The 22,853-nt window shown below is 41.6% G+C and overlaps 1 protein-coding gene and 1 long non-coding RNA gene across 2 annotated transcripts in view; one reads left to right on the forward strand and one right to left on the reverse strand.

Annotated features, from left to right (window-relative positions):
- The window catches only part of LOC135982982 (uncharacterized), a 92,793-nt gene that overhangs the window by 37,659 nt on the left and 32,281 nt on the right, over positions 1 to 22,853 (reverse strand). The window lies entirely within an intron of this gene.
- The window catches only part of MUC5AC (mucin 5AC, oligomeric mucus/gel-forming), a 56,729-nt gene that overhangs the window by 28,159 nt on the left and 5,717 nt on the right, over positions 1 to 22,853 (forward strand). Inside the window, exons 31-42 of the mRNA XM_065592020.1 lie at positions 939 to 11,966; positions 12,162 to 12,388; positions 13,843 to 14,017; positions 14,204 to 14,454; positions 16,919 to 17,102; positions 17,524 to 17,719; positions 18,463 to 18,641; positions 19,388 to 19,457; positions 19,781 to 19,881; positions 20,808 to 20,842; positions 21,618 to 21,795; positions 22,574 to 22,678. Coding sequence (XP_065448092.1) covers positions 939 to 11,966; positions 12,162 to 12,388; positions 13,843 to 14,017; positions 14,204 to 14,454; positions 16,919 to 17,102; positions 17,524 to 17,719; positions 18,463 to 18,641; positions 19,388 to 19,457; positions 19,781 to 19,881; positions 20,808 to 20,842; positions 21,618 to 21,795; positions 22,574 to 22,678 — 12,729 coding nt within the window. The remainder of the gene's footprint in view (positions 1 to 938; positions 11,967 to 12,161; positions 12,389 to 13,842; positions 14,018 to 14,203; positions 14,455 to 16,918; positions 17,103 to 17,523; positions 17,720 to 18,462; positions 18,642 to 19,387; positions 19,458 to 19,780; positions 19,882 to 20,807; positions 20,843 to 21,617; positions 21,796 to 22,573; positions 22,679 to 22,853) is intronic.

Here is a 22,853-nt window from a genome sequence, read left to right on the forward strand (position 1 = left end):
TGCAATACTGAGATACTATGCATTTCACCTCTAGATCTCTGGTTCAATTTGTCCCAGATTGGTAATGCCTGAAAGTCATGACCATCTGATGGCTGTTTGATAGCACACGTGAGATTAGTTAGTCATTTTAGTATAGTTCTTAGTGCTACATCACAGAAACTGCCAGCATAGTTGGCATTAACTGGCAACTTTTCAGAAGTTTCAGAGAGGCCTGCATTGAATCAGCAAGGAGCATGAACTACTCTCTCCACCCAAGAGATGGTCCCTTACAAACAGACTTGAAGCACATTAGGGCGCATAAGGAAACTTATACCCCTGATTCAACCCTGCAGTAATTATTCTATGAACAAATAGAGAGGAGTGCAGGCAATGTGACATGTTCATGAGCAGTAAATTTATATAACAAATAAATTAGGTGCATATGCGGCCTACTCCAAAGCACATTGAATTCAACTATGTCTTTCCATAGCTTCAGTGCGTTTTGGATCAGGGCCTTAATGTTCATGAGAAGATGCAAACATGCTGCACAAAATGGAAAATGTTATGCAAAGATGCTTTTTCCCAAGTGTGCAAATTATGCATGTGTAACTTAGGCAACTATTTTTGAAATGTGGTAATTACTCTTTATCCTAGCACATCACAAGAAATAATGGCCATGCCCTTGGAAGTGATAAATCCAGGCATACCAACAAATTCAGATGTTGCGATTATTTTCATTATTTGAATGGATATTCATTATAATTTAACTAGCCTAATAAATTGATATATTTTTGAGCTCAGTATACTAGCTCATGCCCTTTGGCAGGTGTCTAGACAAGCCCCTCTTCCTACAGCTGATAGCTGACATCACGCTCAGTCTATTTGGTATAATAGAAAGGAGAATATTTGCTTGAATTTCTTAGTACTAAATTTTCACTCTTTTTGTTTTTTAACCACAGTGACACCAACTACATCAGTCTGTGTTCGTGAAGTATGCCAGTGGTCACAATGGTATGATGTGAGCTATCCAGGGTCTGGGATCAACGATGGAGATTTTGACACATTTGATAATTTAAGAGCCAAAGGTTATAAAGTCTGCAAAGCTCCAAAGGCTGTTGAATGCAGATCTGAGAAGTTCCCTAACACACCATTAAATGAACTAGAGCAAAAAGTAGAATGTAGTACAACAAGGGGACTAATATGTTATAATAAGGATCAGCATCAAATGATCTGCGACAACTTCCAGATAAAAATCTTATGCTGTAGCTTTGTACCATGTGAATATACAACTCCTGCTACCACAACGCCTGCGGAGACTACAACACCCATCACAAAAATGACCACTCCAGAAACTACTGTAACCGGTATATCTTCAACAACTACAGCACTACCTACAACCACAGAATCTAAAACAACTACTCTTTCAACAAGTACCATGACCTCCAAAACTCCTTCAACATCTCCAGTCACAGAAACAACGAGTGTGTCAACTTCAACTCTTACAACCACAGCTCCATCAACAACAATCCCTGAAACAACTGCCAGCCCTTCAACAGAAACTGTATATACTACAGGAGAAATCACATCCATAACACCTTGTAAACCAAAATGCAAATGGTCTGAATGGCATGATGTCCATTTTCCCAGTCTGGACAATAAAGGAGATTCTGAAACATATGATGATATTAGAGCAGCAGGAAAAGTGATCTGCAGCAAACCTGAAAATATAGAATGTCGAGCCGAGAAATTCCCAGAAAAATCAATTGATAACATTGGCCAAATTGTCCAGTGCAATGTATCCTTTGGACTTGTCTGCAGGAATGAAGATCAGGAAGGAGTGCTCCAAATGTGTTATAACTATCAAATAAAAGTATTCTGCTGTGATGATTTTAGTCATTGCCCATCCACATCCACTACTACAGAAACTACAACAACTGCAGGCACAACTATTGTTTCAACAAAACCTTCCACCCAGACTCCTATAACTACAGAAACTACAACTTCAACCATAAGAACTACACCTTCAACCACCACAACAACAGAAACCACAACCAAAGAAATTAAAACAACTACTCCTTTAACAACCACCCCTATAGAAACTACAACAATCACAACTACACCTTTCACTACCACAAGCACAGAAACTACAACTACTCCAGGCACACCCATTGTTTCAACAGAAACTTCCACACTGACTCCTACAACTACAGAAACTACATCAATAGGAACTACACATTCATCCATCACCAGCACAGAAACTACAACAGTCACAACTACACCTTTCACTGCCACAACCACACAAACTACAACAACCACAGGTAGTACAACCATGACAACTCCTCAAACTACTACTACAATACCAACCACTACTCCAATAACCTCAACACCAATTCCGGACACTTTTACAACTACAACTACTTCACCAACCACTACTCAAACCACCACCACAGAATTTACCACAATAATAAGTACAATCACTACACCAACAACCACTGAAACTACCACGGCTGCAACTACTACACCTATTTCAACAACAAAACCTACATCATCAATAACAGTAACAACTACTCCAGCAATAACCACAATCTCAGAAACTACAACAGCTGTGACAACTGTTCCTCCAACAACTGATGATTGTTTTAAAGAACTATGTGAATGGTCACAATGGTATGATGTAAGTTACCCAAGGTCTGCTATCAATGGTGGAGATTTCGATACATTTAAGAATATAAGAGCCAAAGGATACAATGTATGCAAAGCTCCAAAGGCTGTGGAATGCAGAGCAGAAAGATTCCCTGACACACCATTAAATGAGCTGGAGCAAAATGTAATATGCAGCAAAACAGAAGGGCTGATATGTTATAACAAGGATCAACTCCCACCAATCTGCTATAATTACCAGATCAAAATTGAATGTTGCAGAAATGTAATTGTAACATGCCCACCTATCACCCTAGCCACTACAACGACAGTAAAATCCACCCCATCAATACCAACAACCACCCCAACCATTACCCCAATAGTAACAACCACCCCAGCCACTACAACGACAGTAACAACCATCCCAACCACTACCCAAATAGTAACAACGACCCCAGGCACTACCCCAACTGTAACAACCACCCCAGCCATTACAACAATATTAACAACCACCACAACAATACTAACAACCACCCCAACCATTACCCCAATAGGAACAACCACCCCAGCCACTACCCCAATAGTAACAATCACCCCAGCCACTACAACGACAGTAACAACCATCCCAACCACTACCCAAATAGTAACAACCACCCCAGGCACTACTCCAATTGTAACAACCACCCCAGCCACTACAACAATATTAACAACCACCCCAAACATTACCCCAATAGGAACAACGACCCCAGCCACTACCCCAATAGAAACAACCACCTCAACCACTATCCCAATAGAACCAACGACCACAGCCACTACAATGACACTAACAACCACACCAGCCACTACAATAGAAACAACCACCCCACCAACTACCCCAATAGTAACAACAAGCACCCCAGCCACTGCAACGACAGTAACAACAAGGACAACAGCAACCACGAAAAAAATTATTACCCAAATACAAACAACTAAAACAGTTCAAACAGCACCTGTACATCAAAACACGACTCAGAAAAAGCACAGTACAACTAAAGAAACCACACTGGTGAGTAAAACAACACCAGAAAGAACTCCAGTCACAACAACATCGACGATCTCCACAGCACTGCCAACTACCACAATTGTAGAAACCACCACTACAGGAACCACCGGAAGCAGAAGCACAACAGGTACCACCACTCTACCTACCACAGAAATCCCCACAACATCACCAATACCCACAACTACAGGAACAACCATTTCCTCAACTACAAAGTGTCAACCAACGTGCACGTGGTCCAAATGGTTTGATGTTGATTTCCCCTCTTCTGGACCTAAAGAAGGAGACATTGAAACCTATAACAACATAAGGGCTGCAGGAGAGATAATCTGCGGAAAGCCTGAAAATATTCAGTGTAGGGCAGAAAACTACCCGGACATAAGCATCGACCAGATCGGTCAAGTTGTGCAGTGTGATGCTAATTTTGGGCTGGTGTGCAAAAATGAGGATCAAATCGGGAAATTTAAAATGTGTTTCAACTATCAGATACGTGTATTTTGCTGTGAAGAGAACCCTAACTGCCCAACCGCAACCACAAGTGTCATGACCACAACTACACGTACACCAACAACTACAGTCACAGAAACAACCACCAGAGTCACCACTTCTACTAAACCAACAGTCACACAAACACCAGAAACCACTACCTCTGAAACAACTCCAATCACTACCACTAAGGGACCAAGCACAAGCACAACGGGTACCACCACTCTGCCTCCCACGGGAGTCATCACAACATCTCCGATCTCCACAGCATCTCCAACTACCACAATTGTAGAAACCACCACTACAGGAACCACCGGAAGCAGAAGCACAACAGGTACCACCACTCTACCTACCACAGAAATCCCCACAACATCACCAATACCCACAACTACAGGAACAACCACTTCCTCAACTACAAAGTGTCAACCAACGTGCACGTGGTCCAAATGGTTTGATGTTGATTTCCCTTCTTCTGGACCTAAAGAAGGAGACATTGAAACCTATAACAACATAAGGGCTGCAGGAGAGATAATCTGCGGAAAGCCTGAAAATATTCAGTGTAGGGCAGAAAACTACCCGGACATAAGCATCGACCAGATCGGTCAAGTTGTGCAGTGCGATGCCAATTTTGGGCTGGTGTGCAAAAATGAGGATCAAATCGGGAAATTTAAAATGTGTTTCAACTATCAGATACGTGTATTTTGCTGTGAAGAGAACCCTAACTGCCCAACCGCAACCACAAGTATCATGACCACAACTACACGTACACCAACAACTACAGTCACAGAAACAACCACCAGAGTCACCACTTCTACTAAACCAACAGTCACACAAACACCAGAAACCACTACCTCTGAAACAACTCCAATCACTACCACTAAGGGACCAAGCACAAGCACAACGGGTACCACCACTCTGCCTCCCACGGGAGTCATCACAACATCTCCGATCTCCACAGCATCTCCAACTACCACAATTGTAGAAACCACCACTACAGGAACCACCGGAAGCAGAAGCACAACAGGTACCACCACTCTACCTACCACAGAAATCCCCACAACATCACCAATACCCACAACTACAGGAACAACCACTTCCTCAACTACAAAGTGTCAACCAACGTGCACGTGGTCCAAATGGTTTGATGTTGATTTCCCCTCTTCTGGACCTAAAGAAGGAGACATTGAAACCTATAACAACATAAGGGCTGCAGGAGAGATAATCTGCGGAAAGCCTGAAAATATTCAGTGTAGGGCAGAAAACTACCCGGACATAAGCATCGACCAGATCGGTCAAGTTGTGCAGTGCGATGCCAACTTTGGGCTGGTGTGCAAAAATGAGGATCAAATCGGGAAATTTAAAATGTGTTTCAACTATCAGATACGTGTATTTTGCTGTGAAGAGAACCCTAACTGCCCAACCGCAACCACAAGTATCATGACCACAACTACACGTACACCAACAACTACAGTCACAGAAACAACCACCAGAGTCACCACTTCTACTAAACCAACAGTCACACAAACACCAGAAACCACTACCTCTGAAACAACTCCAATCACTACCACTAAGGGACCAAGCACAAGCACAAGCACAACGGGTACCACCACTCTGCCTCCCACGGGAGTCATCACAACATCTCCGATCTCCACAGCATCTCCAACTACCACAATTGTAGAAACCACCACTACAGGAACCACCGGAAGCAGAAGCACAACAGGTACCACCACTCTACCTACCACAGAAATCCCCACAACATCACCAATACCCACAACTACAGGAACAACCACTTCCTCAACTACAAAGTGTCAACCAACGTGCACGTGGTCCAAATGGTTTGATGTTGATTTCCCCTCTTCTGGACCTAAAGAAGGAGACATTGAAACCTATAACAACATAAGGGCTGCAGGAGAGATAATCTGCGGAAAGCCTGAAAATATTGAGTGTAGGGCAGAAAACTACCCAGACATAAGCATCGACCGGATCGGTCAAGTTGTGCAGTGCGATGCCAATTTTGGGCTGGTGTGCAAAAATGAGGATCAAATCGGGAAATTTAAAATGTGTTTCAACTATCAGATACGTGTTTTTTGCTGTGAAGAGAACTCTAACTGCCCAACCGCGACCACAAGTATCATGACCACAACTACACGTACACCAACAACTACAGTCACAGAAACAACCACCAGAGTCACCACTTCTACTAAACCAACAGTCACACAAACACCAGAAACCACTACCTCTGAAACAACTCCAATCACTACCACTAAGGGACCAAGCACAAGCACCAGCACAACGGGTACCACCACTCTGCCTCCCACGGGAGTCATCACAACATCTCCGATCTCCACAGCATCTCCAACTACCACAATTGTAGAAACCACCACTACAGGAACCACCGGAAGCAGAAGCACAACAGGTACCACCACTCTACCTACCACAGAAATCCCCACAACATCGCCAATACCCACAACTACAGGAACAACCACTTCCTCAACTACAAAGTGTCAACCAACGTGCACGTGGTCCAAATGGTTTGATGTTGATTTCCCCTCTTCTGGACCTAAAGAAGGAGACATTGAAACCTATAACAACATAAGGGCTGCAGGAGAGATAATCTGCGGAAAGCCTGAAAATATTCAGTGTAGGGCAGAAAACTACCCGGACATAAGCATCGACCGGATCGGTCAAGTTGTGCAGTGCGATGCCAATTTTGGGCTGGTGTGCAAAAATGAGGATCAAATCGGGAAATTTAAAATGTGTTTCAACTATCAGATACGTGTTTTTTGCTGTGAAGAGAACCCTAACTGCCCAACCGCGACCACAAGTATCATAACCACAACTACACGTACACCAACAACTACAGTCACAGAAACAACCACCAGAGTCACCACTTCTACTAAACCAACAGTCACACAAACACCAGAAACCACTACCTCTGAAACAACTCCAATCACTACCACTAAGGGACCAAGCACAAGCACAAGCACAACGGGTACCACCACTCTGCCTCCCACGGGAGTCATCACAACATCTCCGATCTCCACAGCATCTCCAACTACCACAATTGTAGAAACCACCACTACAGGAACCACCGGAAGCAGAAGCACAACAGGTACCACCACTCTACCTACCACAGAAATCCCCACAACATCACCAATACCCACAACTACAGGAACAACCACTTCCTCAACTACAAAGTGTCAACCAACGTGCACGTGGTCCAAATGGTTTGATGTTGATTTCCCCTCTTCTGGACCTAAAGAAGGAGACATTGAAACCTATAACAACATAAGGGCTGCAGGAGAGATAATCTGCGGAAAGCCTGAAAATATTCAGTGTAGGGCAGAAAACTACCCGGACATAAGCATCGACCAGATCGGTCAAGTTGTGCAGTGCGATGCCAATTTTGGGCTGGTGTGCAAAAATGAGGATCAAATCGGGAAATTTAAAATGTGTTTCAACTATCAGATACGTGTATTTTGCTGTGAAGAGAACCCTAACTGCCCAACCGCAACCACAAGTATCATGACCACAACTACACGTACACCAACAACTACAGTCACAGAAACAACCACCAGAGTCACAACTTCTACTAAACCAACAGTCACACAAACACCAGAAACCACTACCTCTGAAACAACTCCAATCACTACCACTAACAGACCAAGCACAAGCACAAGCACAACGGGTACCACCACTCTGCCTCCCACGGGAGTCATCACAACATCGCCGATCTCCACAGCATCTCCAACTACCACAATTGTAGAAACCACCACTACAGGAACCACCGGAAGCAGAAGCACAACAGGTACCACCACTCTACCTACCACAGAAATCCCCACAACATCGCCAATACCCACAACTACAGGAACAACCACTTCCTCAACTACAAAGTGTCAACCAATGTGCACGTGGTCCAAATGGTATGATGTTGATTTCCCCTCTTCTGGACCTAAAGAAGGAGACATTGAAACCTATAACAACATAAGGGCTGCAGGAGAGATAATCTGCGGAAAGCCTGAAAATATTCAGTGTAGGGCAGAAAACTACCCGGACATCAGCATCGACCAGATCGGTCAAATTGTGCAGTGCGATGCCAATTTTGGGCTGGTGTGCAAAAATGAGGATCAAATCGGGAAATTTAAAATGTGTTTCAACTATCAGATACGTGTATTTTGCTGTGAAGAGAACCCTAACTGCCCAACCGCAACCACAAGTATCATGACCACAACTACACATACACCAACAACTACAGTCACAGAAACAACCACCAGAGTCACCACTTCTACTAAACCAACAGTCACACAAACACCAGAAACCACTACCTCTGAAACAACTCCAATCACTACCACTAAGGGACCAAGCACAAGCACAAGCACAACGGGTACCACCACTCTGCCTCCCACGGGAGTCATCACAACATCTCCGATCTCCACAGCATCTCCAACTACCACAATTGTAGAAACCACCACTACAGGAACCACCGGAAGCAGAAGCACAACAGGTACCACCACTCTACCTACCACAGAAATCCCCACAACATCGCCAATACCCACACCTACAGGAACAACCACTTCCTCAACTACAAAGTGTCAACCAACGTGCACGTGGTCCAAATGGTTTGATGTTGATTTCCCCTCTTCTGGACCTAAAGAAGGAGACATTGAAACCTATAACAACATAAGGGCTGCAGGAGAGATAATCTGCGGAAAGCCTGAAAATATTCAGTGTAGGGCAGAAAACTACCCGGACATAAGCATCGACCAGATCGGTCAAGTTGTGCAGTGCGATGCCAATTTTGGGCTGGTGTGCAAAAATGAGGATCAAATCGGGAAATTTAAAATGTGTTTCAACTATCAGATACGTGTATTTTGCTGTGAAGAGAACCCTAACTGCCCAACCACAACCACAAGTATCATGCCCACAACTACACGTACACCAACAACTACAGTCACAGAAACAACCACCAGAGTCACCACTTCTACTAAACCAACAGTCACACAAACACCAGAAACCACTACCTCTGAAACAACTCCAATCACTACCACTAAGGGACCAAGCACAAGCACAAGCACAACGGGTACCACGACTCTGCCTCCCACGGGAGTCATCACAACATCTCCGATCTCCACAGCATCTCCAACTACCACAATTGTAGAAACCACCACTACAGGAACCACCGGAAGCAGAAGCACAACAGGTACCACCACTCTACCTACCACAGAAATCCCCACAACATCGCCAATACCCACAACTACAGGAACAACCACTTCCTCAACTACAAAGTGTCAACCAACGTGCACGTGGTCCAAATGGTTTGATGTTGATTTCCCCTCTTCTGGACCTAAAGAAGGAGACATTGAAACCTATAACAACATAAGGGCTGCAGGAGAGATAATCTGCGGAAAGCCTGAAAATATTGAGTGTAGGGCAGAAAACTACCCAGACATAAGCATCGACCGGATCGGTCAAGTTGTGCAGTGCGATGCCAATTTTGGGCTGGTGTGCAAAAATGAGGATCAAATCGGGAAATTTAAAATGTGTTTCAACTATCAGATACGTGTATTTTGCTGTGAAGAGAACCCTAACTGCCCAACCGCAACCACAAGTATCATGACCACAACTACACGTACACCAACAACTACAGTCACAGAAACAACCACCAGAGTCACAACTTCTACTAAACCAACAGTCACACAAACACCAGAAACCACTACCTCTGAAACAACTCCAATCACTACCACTAACAGACCAAGCACAAGCACAAGCACAACGGGTACCACCACTCTGCCTCCCACGGGAGTCATCACAACATCGCCGATCTCCACAGCATCTCCAACTACCACAATTGTAGAAACCACCACTACAGGAACCACCAGAAGCAGAAGCACAACAGGTACCACCACTCTACCTACCACAGAAATCCCCACAACATCGCCAATACCCACAACTACAGGAACAACCACTTCCTCAACTACAAAGTGTCAACCAATGTGCACGTGGTCCAAATGGTTTGATGTTGATTTCCCCTCTTCTGGACCTAAAGAAGGAGACATTGAAACCTATAACAACATAAGGGCTGCAGGAGAGATAATCTGCAGAAAGCCTGAAAATATTGAGTGTAGGGCAGAAAACTACCCAGACATAAGCATCGACCGGATCGGTCAAATTGTGCAGTGCGATGCCAATTTTGGGCTGGTGTGCAAAAATGAGGATCAAATCGGGAAATTTAAAATGTGTTTCAACTATCAGATACGTGTTTTTTGCTGTGAAGAGAACCCTAACTGCCCAACCGCGACCACAAGTATCATGACCACAACTACACGTACACCAACAACTACAGTCACAGAAACAACCACCAGAGTCACAACTTCTACTAAACCAACAGTCACACAAACACCAGAAACCACTACCTCTGAAACAACTCCAATCACTACCACTAACAGACCAAGCACAAGCACAAGCACAACGGGTACCACCACTCTGCCTCCCACGGGAGTCATCACAACATTTCCGATCTCCACAGCATCTCCAACTACCACAATTGTAGAAACCACCACTACAGGAACCACCGGAAGCAGAAGCACAACAGGTACCACCACTCTACCTACCACAGAAATCCCCACAACATCGCCAATACCCACACCTACAGGAACAACCACTTCCTCAACTACAAAGTGTCAACCAACGTGCACGTGGTCCAAATGGTTTGATGTTGATTTCCCCTCTTCTGGACCTAAAGAAGGAGACATTGAAACCTATAACAACATAAGGGCTGCAGGAGAGATAATCTGCGGAAAGCCTGAAAATATTCAGTGTAGGGCAGAAAACTACCCGGACATAAGCATCGACCAGATCGGTCAAGTTGTGCAGTGCGATGCCAATTTTGGGCTGGTGTGCAAAAATGAGGATCAAATCGGGAAATTTAAAATGTGTTTCAACTATCAGATACGTGTATTTTGCTGTGAAGAGAACCCTAACTGCCCAACCGCAACCACAAGTATCATGCCCACAACTACACGTACACCAACAACTACAGTCACAGAAACAACCACCAGAGTCACCACTTCTACTAAACCAACAGTCACACAAACACCAGAAACCACTACCTCTGAAACAACTCCAATCACTACCACTAAGGGACCAAGCACAAGCACAAGCACAACGGGTACCACCACTCTGCCTCCCACGGGAGTCATCACAACATCTCCGATCTCCACAGCATCTCCAACTACCACAATTGTAGAAACCACCACTACAGGAACCACCGGAAGCAGAAGCACAACAGGTACCACCACTCTACCTACCACAGAAATCCCCACAACATCGCCAATACCCACAACTACAGGAACAACCACTTCCTCAACTACAAAGTGTCAACCAACGTGCACGTGGTCCAAATGGTTTGATGTTGATTTCCCCTCTTCTGGACCTAAAGAAGGAGACATTGAAACCTATAACAACATAAGGGCTGCAGGAGAGATAATCTGCGGAAAGCCTGAAAATATTCAGTGTAGGGCAGAAAACTACCCGGACATAAGCATCGACCAGATCGGTCAAGTTGTGCAGTGTGATGCCAATTTTGGGCTGGTGTGCAAAAATGAGGATCAAATCGGGAAATTTAAAATGTGTTTCAATTATCAGATACGTGTTTTGTGCTGTGACGAAAATGTTAATTGTCCTGTTACAACCTCAATTTTGCCAACAATGCCCACACGTGTAACCACTCCAACTATCTCAAGTACACAAACAGGAACAACAGAAGTAACCATGACAACTACTCACTGCTTTTGCCAAATTGAGGACGCTGTTTATGCATCTGGTAAGTCTTTAACAATTTATTAGAATATATTTAAAACAGATTTTTACATCATTTTTGAGTGGGTATTTTAATTAAAGTACAGATTGTAATTATATTAAAATTTTACATAGTCAAATTGAACTATTGCAGATTTTTCAATGATTTTTTTATGTTTTCTCTTTGTATTTTGTGTATTCTAATGGTTGTTTTTTATAGGTGAAATGATTTACAACAAAACAGACAAGGATGGATGTAATTTTTATGCCATTTGTAGTAAAACATGTTCAGTGGAGCGATTTAAGGGACCATGTAAATCAACAACTCCAGCAACAGCAACAACAACTACACCTACAACTTCAACATCTATACCAACTACGACTCCCACTACAACAGTTAGTTCAACCACTAAAATTGAGTGTCCTGATGCTAAACCTCCCAGAAAGGTATCGATCTCTTATCTTGTACAGCCTTGAAAATACCTTTAATAATAATGGGACTCGCAGGAAAGAACATTATAAATTATTTAAAACTGAAAGACCACATATTTTTTTAAACAATTCTTGTGGTAGACAATGTGCAAAATTGGTATAAAACTCTTGTATGTTAGTCTGAATATTACAGGTTAATTTGTGCAACCTGGTATCTGCAAATTTCAAAGAGAATTAATCTTCCAAATTATTTTTACTGCAAATGAAGTGGATAGCTATTTCTTCTCTCCATTCTGTAATGGTCAATCTTGCCCCTTCTGTACACTGGAGTAAGAGATGGGAATGCCTCTTACTCCTGGGTACGACAGCTCTACACTGGACTGAGAAATCTTGAGTATGCTCAAGATAGTGTGGAAAACTCTGTGTCTTTGGGCCTACCCTCATTGTAACCCACAGAGATGCTTACGGTGTGGTAATCTCCCTTGTGCCTTGACCAACATCCCTTTGCATAACCCAAGCTCTCACTCTTTCTCATGATGGCCTTTGGGCTGTAGTATCATACACGTTGCAAAGGCAAAGGGGCAATATGATTCCTCTGGGTTAAAACACACCTTCAAAAATTACCTCTGCAGCCTTGGTATAGGTGGGAGTTTCGGGGAGGATGTCACCCCCCCCCTTTCAGCATCATTGGGGAGAGATCTCTCATGCTAACATGGGTTGCTCCTCTACTGACTGACAACTCTGTTTCTGATGTATAAAGCAGTGGAGATCTCCAGGCTTTGTTGCTCATTTAAGTTTACACTGGCTGAGCCTCAACAGAATCTTTTCTCACATATGAAAAATAATGGAAGTTCTGTGCATGCACCGGTGCACTGGTGTCATCTACAAGGATTCTGTGAGGAAATGTGTAGGATCACGAACTCCACTCCCCTTGCCACAGAGCTTCCCCTGCCCTCCTCAGAATTCCTCTGGTACTGCAGGTCCAAGAAACCTGATTATGCTTTGGAACACCAGATGGTACATTGCCACAGAGCACCATACTGCCAGGGTTTAATCTTAAGGTTTTCTTTTGCCATAGACACAAAAGTAGTAGGGATATTATCATAAGGCAGAGCAGAACAAATGCTGTAGACAAGGCTGCATAACCCTTTCCAAAACTGTCTGTTTTCAGTTTTTATAAGTTTCAACATTTTCCTTGATTAGCTGCTTTGAGTTGAATTGTTTTAGAAGGTTTCAGCAAAAACGGTGCCACTACTGCTCATCTATTTGTAGTGTAAAATGTACTGCACAATAACTGTCACCAAAATTTCCAAAACATGGATGTCAAACATTAGAGAGAAGAAATATATCATAAGAAACATAACCCTCCAAACACTGCAAGCATCATAACATTTTGGAACTAAAAATCTGTATAAAGCTCAAACCTAATTGTAAGCTCTTGTGATACCAATTCCTTTTTTTTTAAACAGATGGGTGAAACATGGAAGATATCCAACTGTACCACTGCAACTTGCGAGGGAAATAACAAAGTTGTTATACAGAAAGTGAAATGCCCACCTGTAAAGAACATTACCTGCGCCAACGGATACCCACCAGTAGAGGTCTTCAGTGAGGATGGCTGCTGTTACCACTATGAATGTGAATGTAAGTGACAACTAAATTAAGGAAGAACATCACTGAAAATACACAAAACACGTAAATAGAATATATGGGGATTTGTTTTTCATGGTTCCAGGGCTATCTAGAAGGTTGTGTTACTGGCTTAACTTTCTAAATTCTTTCTTGTAAACCTATTTTAGTCTTAGCATCTACATTTTTCCTCTTTACCAGGTGTCTGTAGTGGCTGGGGTGACCCTCACTACATTACATTCGATGGAACCTATTACACATTCCTTGACAACTGCACATATACTCTGGTGAAGCAGATTACCCCTAAATATGACAACTTCCGTGTTGACATTGACAATTACTTCTGTGATGCGGAAGATGGACTTTCCTGTCCTCGGTCCATTATCGTTTACTACAAGTACACAGTGGTAGTGCTGACGCGTGAACTCTATAATGGAGTGATGGCTAATAAGGTAAAATATAGTTCTTTAACGTTTTTGCAGTGTTCCTATTAAGTTTCCTATTTCAGCAAAACAGAAATAAAGTGTACAGGCATTTGTCTGAACCTCATGTGAAATATTGAGGGCATTTGTGTTTATTATAGCACAGAAATGCTTAGGCAGAGGGCATCATAGGATAAAAAATATTATGCCAATTCTCAAGAAGCAAACATATAATAGAAGGTTTAGAGAGCTAGAGCTATCCTTACTGGAAAAATAGAAAATTATGAAAGAAGTGGATGCATTTGTCAGAGTTAAATTCCCAAGAGTGAGGAAGTTCAAAAACTAGGGAACATGTGGTATTGTAAAGTATAAGAGTAAAGTCACCAAATGAAATTAATAGGCAGCAGGTTTAAAACAAATAAAAGGAAGTATTTCTTCACACAACGCACAGTCAACCGAAGGCCAAGACCATAACAGGGTTCAAAAAAGAACTAGATAAATTCATGGAATACAAGAACATCAGTGGTCTATTAGCCAGGATGGGCAGGAATGGTGTCCCTAGCCTCTGTTTGCCAGAAGCTGGGAATGAGTGACAGGGGATGGATCACTGGATGATTACCTGTTCTGCTGATTCCCTCTGGGGCACCTGGCATTGGCCACTGTCAGAAGACAGGATACTGGGCTAGATGGACCTTTGGTCTGACCCAGTAGGGCCATTCTTATATTCTTATGTAAGATTAGATTATGAGTTCTAGCACGAGACACAAACCCATGGAATATGTTATTGAGGCAGGTGAATGAAGCAAGGTATTCTGTTTTTGGATCTGATTAAGACACAGTCTTTTGTAAGGGCTGGTGTGGAAATGCATTGCTCTTGGGGGACTTCTGTCTGATGCAAACTCATATATTGTGTGCAAAAAATGAATACAAAGGGGAACAGATCTACACCAGAAGACCAATTCTCCCCTGATGGTGCAAACCAGCAATCACTTCACGTTAGTTGGCCAAATGGGGATCTCCCCCTGAGTATGGAGATCTTTGATGAGCATAAAGCCCCCCCAATAGCTCCTTCTCCATTCCATTCCTATTTGCTGGCACAGAAGATGTAATTGAAGAGAAGGGGATGAACTAGAGCATCCATTTACCCCAGTAATCCTAAATTGCTGTTGGCAGTTGGTGAAAATTAGAAGTGGCTTCATGCTGCCCTATTTCATTTTGGGGACTGACCCAGCATTCAGATGGCTCAGGATGGTGGGAGGGGAGATGCAAAGGTGTGTGTGTTTCCCCCCACACACACACACAGAGCTGTGCCAAGCACTCATAAGCCACTGTCAGGGACAGGATAGGGCAGTGTTTCTCAACCTTTCCAGATGACTGTACCCCTTTCAAGAGTCTGGTTTGTCTTGTGTACCCCCAAGTTTCATCTCACTTAAAAACTTACAAAATCAGACATAAAATACATTCTCATTTTTACCATAGAATTATAAAATAAATCTATTGGGATATAAATATGGTACTTACATTTCAATGTATTGTATACAGAGCAGTTTAAACAAATCATTGCCTATGAAATTTTAGTTTGTACTAACTTTGCTAGTGCTTTTTATGTAGCCTGTTGTAAAACTAGGCAAATATCTAGATGAGTTGATGTACCACCTGGAAGATCTCTGAGTACCCCCAGGAGTATCCATATCCCTGGTTGAGAACCACTGGAATAGGGCATATTGTAAAATGTAGCCCAGTGATTCCCAGTCAAAACAGAATGGTACTTGAGGGATCTGCAACTCTCCCTCCTCCATCCCAATCAAATGAGAAAGGAGTTAAGTTCCTAACATAGAAATAATTCCTGAAGAACAATATCACCAACCAAAGGTCCACACTTTTGTTAGCACCTGGAATTTGTATGTGGCAAATGTGAGTAACAGCTTAATTTAAAGAGGAAACAAGTCATCATATAAAAATGATGGGTGAAATGTATATTTCAATGTGAGTTCCAGGCGCTCTCCCTGTGCTAGACACCCCTCATGGTTTGGTCCATTGTGACTATACAATGATGACAGGATTATAACAGAATAACGGCATGAATCTTGCTGCAGCTTAAAAAATTACAGCCTAGTCATTTTCTGTAAGGAAAAATGCTTACAAAAAGACGCAAATGATATTTTCACTCATTATATTTGGCCTTAAAATAATGTGTATTAGCATAGAGCCTGTCCGGATGGAATATGACCAATTGCATAACCATGCTAATTGAACAGGACCACTCTGATAATTAGTCTCACAACTAAGTCACTCGGGGACTTGTAAAGCAGCATCGAAAGGGAAAAAAAACAATATGAGTTATTATTATAAAAACCTGGTGTGGGATATGAGGAACATGGGATATGTCATCATGAAATGACATGATTATAAAGATTAGTAAACAAATTATTTTAAAATATGTGTCTAACAAAAGTGACTCCTGCAATGACATCATTTTTAACCCCATATGCAGATTATCTTCAATAAAACGGTTGTCAACCCAGGCTTCCAGAAAGATGGCATTTCTATTTACATGCTTGGCATCAACATGGTTGTTGAAATACCTGAGATTGGAGCTACCATCACCTTCAGCGGGTTGATCTTCTCAGTGAAACTCCCATTCAGCAAATTTGGCAATAACACTGAAGGACAGTGTGGTAAGATAGATGCATTAATCCTTCTCTTCTCACTCTCCCTATGTTTATTCCCTGAGCCAGATAGTTATTCAAGCTTACCATAGACTGAAATTCCTCAAATGTAAAGTAAATGGATTTAGGGAGAATGTGGGTCTCATTCATTGTTACTTTTTTATATTACTTCAATCTGCTTCTAACAAATAGGTTCAAATGCTTAATATTTCAATGACCTGATTTTTGTCTTATAATTTTAATCTTATATAAGCAATTATTAAGTAAACTCAAAGGAAATTATGCACTTTGAGTATCAAGCAATCTAAACTTACAAGGAGTTTGATCCACTCACTATGCATACCAGTTTTGAATTTGATATTAACGTAATGGGTTATGCACTTTGTCAGTGGCTCACACCCTTCTGATTTGGTTATGTTTGGTCTTCCAGGTACATGCTCAAACACCAAAATCGATGACTGCCGCTTGCCAAGTGGTAAGATCATCTCTTCTTGTACCCAAATGGCTCCCCACTGGAAGGTTGACGATGACAAGAAGCGATACTGTGTAGTAACACCACCACCCAGCACCCCGACTCCAGCTCCCAGCTGTCCTCCGTCTGCTCTTTGCAAGATAATTTTGAGCGAGTAAGATTCAAAAATGAATTAATTTACTCTTTCTTAACTAAGCAAAAGTATCCAAAAATCTTATAAAATGATGGAGATAAGAACTATATCCCAATCAAGCCCTTATCAACAAATTCAGGGCCAAATCTAGGGTGGCTTTATGCACATATCTGAAGGCCAAACAGTTGTGTGACAGCTGCAGAGGGGGGCAAATGCAATAGAAGTCCTCTGCAAGTGGAAATCACATACCTGATTACACCAAGGAGATCTCCATGATGATTCCACAGCTCTCTAAGGAGAGGGTATGGAGAATATCAGCAAGTCAGGGGCCTGGCAAGTAATAAAACCCAAATCTTCTGGCTTGCAGTTATGTGCTTTAACCAGAAAATCATCTATCTCCCACATGTTTTCCATGGCATATCTATCCACACCAAGTTATATTTTTCAAACAGTAACATCACTTTACATTTGTAAGATGCCTGATGAGTTTGGTTTATGAAAACTTACACAGAAAGACAGACTCCTTTCCCCATAAAAAAATCTAAAATATGTGTACATTGTACATAAAAAATGTTCTACATGATGGTTCAGACTTCTCAGCCTTTCCATTCTGGAGTCTTTCTCCCACATTAAATTTCAGTCAGAAACTCATCTCAAAGGAGAAGGACAATATGCTCACACTGTGATGTTCCTCTTTGACAAGAATAGATTTTGTATAGCAACTGTGGGAAATGAAACTTTTTTCTTCTCTGTTGTGTTTAAAGAGTCTTTGAAGAATGCCACAAGGTGATACCACCACAAGATTTTTACAAGGGCTGTGTCTTTGATGCATGTCACATGACCAATGCATCCATGCAGTGTTCCGGCTTGGAGATATATGCCACTCTGTGTGCCACTAGAGGTGTTTGTATTGACTGGAGAGGAGAGACTCAGGGCAAATGCCGTAAGTACTGCAGCATTAACAAATACATGTGTTAATGAAATAGTAACTGGAGTCTTGTTCAGTAAGTTCGTCCTGCATCTCACACTTACTCAATGTATTTAATATCTCTATAAAAACATGAGCAGGTCTGTCTCAGTGGTTTAGTGGATAGAATATGGCAACATTAATTCAGATGATCCAGATTTGGAACAAACTTTGGATACCTAATTCACAAATGGTTGTCAGCATGGAGCATCACAGAGTTGATACTGTAAAGGCCAGATTCTCATCTCAGACCAATGTAAATCCAGTGTAGCTTCAGTGAAGCAATTGAAGCTATTGTGGATTTACACAGGTATCACTGAGACTAAGAATCTGGCCAACTGTGTTTTGCGAAAGGGTGAGCTACTACTTCGCTTCATTGTAGCACCCGCTTACTCGTTACAGGAGAGTAACATGAGATTTCAGAGAGGGGAAGAGAAGATTGGAAAGTTATTGGTGGAAAATGATGATACAAAATGAAGGGTTAAACTAACAGTCTTACATCCCAACTCAACCTAGCTCATGATTGTTACTCACTGCTTCACTGAGTGCTCTATTGACAGAAACCCAGAATGAATATGGGCGGGGCGGGGGGAGGGTTTGGAAAGACCACTTAAAAACCTGGGACCTTAGATGCATGGGACCTCTTTCGACAAAATATAACCCAAACTGAAATGCAATCTCTCAGCTTTTTAACCTTGTTATATTTTCCCCTTCCCATACAGCATATAACTGTCCAGTGGGCAAAGTGTATAAACCATGTGGGCCTCTTAATCCTGCTACTTGTGATTCAAGGTATGGAAAGAACATACAAGCAAACCATTTAGTTCAGTGTGTCCTTATGGATTTTTGTCACTTAGGATCCTTTATTATCATAGTGAATAATTCATCTGGTGAATTTTGGCATTTTTCATGAGTAAAATGTATCATTATTCAGCCAGATCTAGTAAGTAATAAAGAATTTAACCTGTAATTTCTATTGCTTCTTAAAATAACTGAATTATTTTCCCTCTTCACATGTATCCATCATCTAAATGCTGTGACTTCCTGCATGGATTGCACTTGGCTGTTTAACTGTGAGAGACCTGTACTCTAACATATGCCTCTTTCCACTCTAGAGCTGTTCAACACAATGGCACTGGCCTAACTGAAGGATGTTTCTGCCCTGAAGGAAAGTTTCTCTTCAATGCAAACAGCGATGTCTGTGTCTCTGGATGTGGTAAGCAAGATGTTTTTTACTTTAGGAGTAGATAGGGCCCTGGACTGGGAGTCAGAAAGCCTGAGTTCAATTCCCATCTCTGCCACTGACTCTGGGCAAGTCTCTCCAGTTCTTTAGTCTCCCATCTGCAAACTGGGAATAATAGTAGTTATCCTCCTTTGTGAAGTATGCTGAGATCTCCGGATGGAAAATTCCATATAAGAGATAAGCATTGTTGTTGTCTATCTAGAACTTGATCCAATGTCCAGTAAAGTGAATGGGAGGCTTTCCACTGATTTCAATTGGTGTTGGTTTGGGCCCTTGATTGTTTTATAAAGAATACTGAATGTGGTGAATATTGCTTATGAAAGCAAGTGACTAATAATGCTGGCTAATTCCAGACCTGCTACTGCTATGACCCATGCAAGATTCCCATACTCCACTCTGCCAAAGCATCTCAATCCTGCCCTGTAGCACTCCTCCTTTAACAATGCTCTGCCTCTTCTCAGCACAGACTGATAATCATAATTGCCAGTTTGGTCATTTTGGTGTGGCTAAATGTGCACTGATAACTGGGCTCAGAATTCATTTCACTTATATGACCTTAATTACAGCCATTGTATTCTGAAGTGAAAAATGAATACATTACATTTGTTCTACCATCTTCCCTGCCCCCACCTTATTGTTTATTTTAATTTTAAAGTGTGTCCTCGGTGTATTATGAACCTGTGAAACATTCAAACTGACAAAAAGGTATTTCTGATGTGTTGTTTTCAGTATTTATCTGAAAATAGCATCAATGTTTGAATGAATCTGTCAGCCCTCTTCTTCTAGGATCTATCTGCAGGCTGTTTCTGGTTGCAGTTCCCTGACCCAACCCTATCACATTTATTCCACATCACCTCAGTAGCACTAATGTTAATATCTATCCTTTCATTTTTTTTCAGGTAACTGTATAGGACCAGATGGACAGCCCAAATTAGTGAGTATTGCAATCAGTATGTTTTACCAAATATAGATTGTAGAGCTCAAGGAACATTTGGGGGTTTATGAACATGGGGTTTGCCAAACATTCTAACAGATTTTGAGGAATATTTATTTTTGGAAAATGTGCGTCCCTCTTAAATTTTAGAAAAAAAAATATGCAAGTGTCTGAATTCTGGAACCCTGTGTAATTTTATGAATGACTAAATTATAGATAATGGGTTCTTCCATTTCTAATCTTTCCATTACATTCTAAAAATACGAGCACAAATAGCAGTCCTAGAGGACCAGCATATTGGTTTCCTTTATTTTCTGGAATTTGGCATGCAAAGTTTATTAGAAATGAAGGGCTGGATGGAGGAAAAATTAGTTATAGATAGCAAACTTTGCAGTCCCAATTCTTTAATTCCATCTAATTTCTACAAGACCCATTTTATAACCTGACGTACCTGATATGAGAATTTTGTTACGCATTCAGAACACACATGGGTGTTCCCTATGCTTTTTCAGTTATATTTCTTGTATCTTTCACACAATCTCTAGGAATTAACAGATTTATGCAAGGAAAGGTGGTCATGACCAGATACTTTCAGTAACATATGGGGTCCTCTTCTAAGGATTTTCAGAGTTTGAGGTTCCCTCATAAAGATTAGTCTAGAAATCATATAAACATGAATGATGCTGATGCAGCTGTGCATAGCTTTAGCCCTGAACAAGTTAACTAGTGCAAATAGTCTGACTTGGTTCTAAACTTTTTTTTTTTTTTTTTACAGCCTGGAGACCAGTGGAAAAGCAATTGCCAGGACTGTGTTTGTGACCGGTACACTGTTACAGTACAGTGTACAAAGCGCCCGTGTAAACCACTCCCGCCAGTTTCTTGTGATGACCCAGGGTTTGTTCCTGTCCAGTCGCTGACACGAGAAGACCCATGCTGTGTCCAGACTGAATGCCGTAAGAATCCTCTCAGCTCTTCCATGTGAAAAATACTGTATATATCGTGGGGAACTTGTGAGGCATCTTTTCAACATTTAATTTGGAATTTACTTTCTTCATATAGTGCCCACTTGTGCCATCACGACCCCCACACCTTTTGTATAGCATTTACAAGATGTCTGAAGGGAGCACCTTTTAAAAAAAATACATTTCATTTCTGAGAGAGAGAAAAAAGTATTTCACCAGCAAAGGGAAAGCATGCCTACCAAAAAGTCATTTGAAATGTCCAATTATTTTAACTGTTGGAAGAAAACAAACTGTACTGCCCCTAATAAGTAAATAATACCACCACCAACAAAATCTCTCTAAAACCACCTCATCCCACAAAAAAACCCACTGTCACCAAAAGTTCTAAGCTATTTCACAAAATCTCTGTAGAACTTTTACAAACTGGAGTAGAGGTTTTATGAATTCCTGAAAGTCACCAGAGTCTCGATCCCTATACATTTTCTCTTTCAAACTTGTCTCTGACTGGAGAGAGAAGTTTCCACTAATCTGCTCTTCTGAGCTAGAACATTAAACTATTTGTTTTAAGAATTAAGGTTAAGAATAAAGCTCATTAACTTTAAATGAGGCTTTACAGAAGTTTTTCTAATCCCATCCTCATGCTTGCTCACAGAGCTAGGGTGCTAATTATGGCCCAGTGAGGAAACTTCAGAAGTTCTTGTTCATACAATACAGAATCTTCTGTACTTAACTATGTTGAACTCCTTGTTTTCTGTCTTACATTACATAGGATGTGACACTAGCAAGTGCCCCGAATCAGTGGCCAGCTGTCAACCAGGATACGAGTTAATCCCAGAAGTATTAAATGGAAATTGTTGTACTATCTTCACATGTAGTAAGTATTAAGCTCTTCTTTTGTGAATTATCCACACCTGTCAAGATGTTGAAGAAAGTAGTCTGAGCAGCACCGTGTAAAGAAGTTACATGCTATTGTTATATCTTGTCAACAAAATGACTGATAGCTTTTCGTGTCTTTCTGCTTCTTTTAAAAAAATTACATTTGCATCACA

Source organism: Chrysemys picta, chromosome 4, assembly GCF_011386835.1.
Source record: "Chrysemys picta bellii isolate R12L10 chromosome 4, ASM1138683v2, whole genome shotgun sequence".
Lineage (NCBI taxonomy): Eukaryota > Metazoa > Chordata > Testudines > Emydidae > Chrysemys > Chrysemys picta.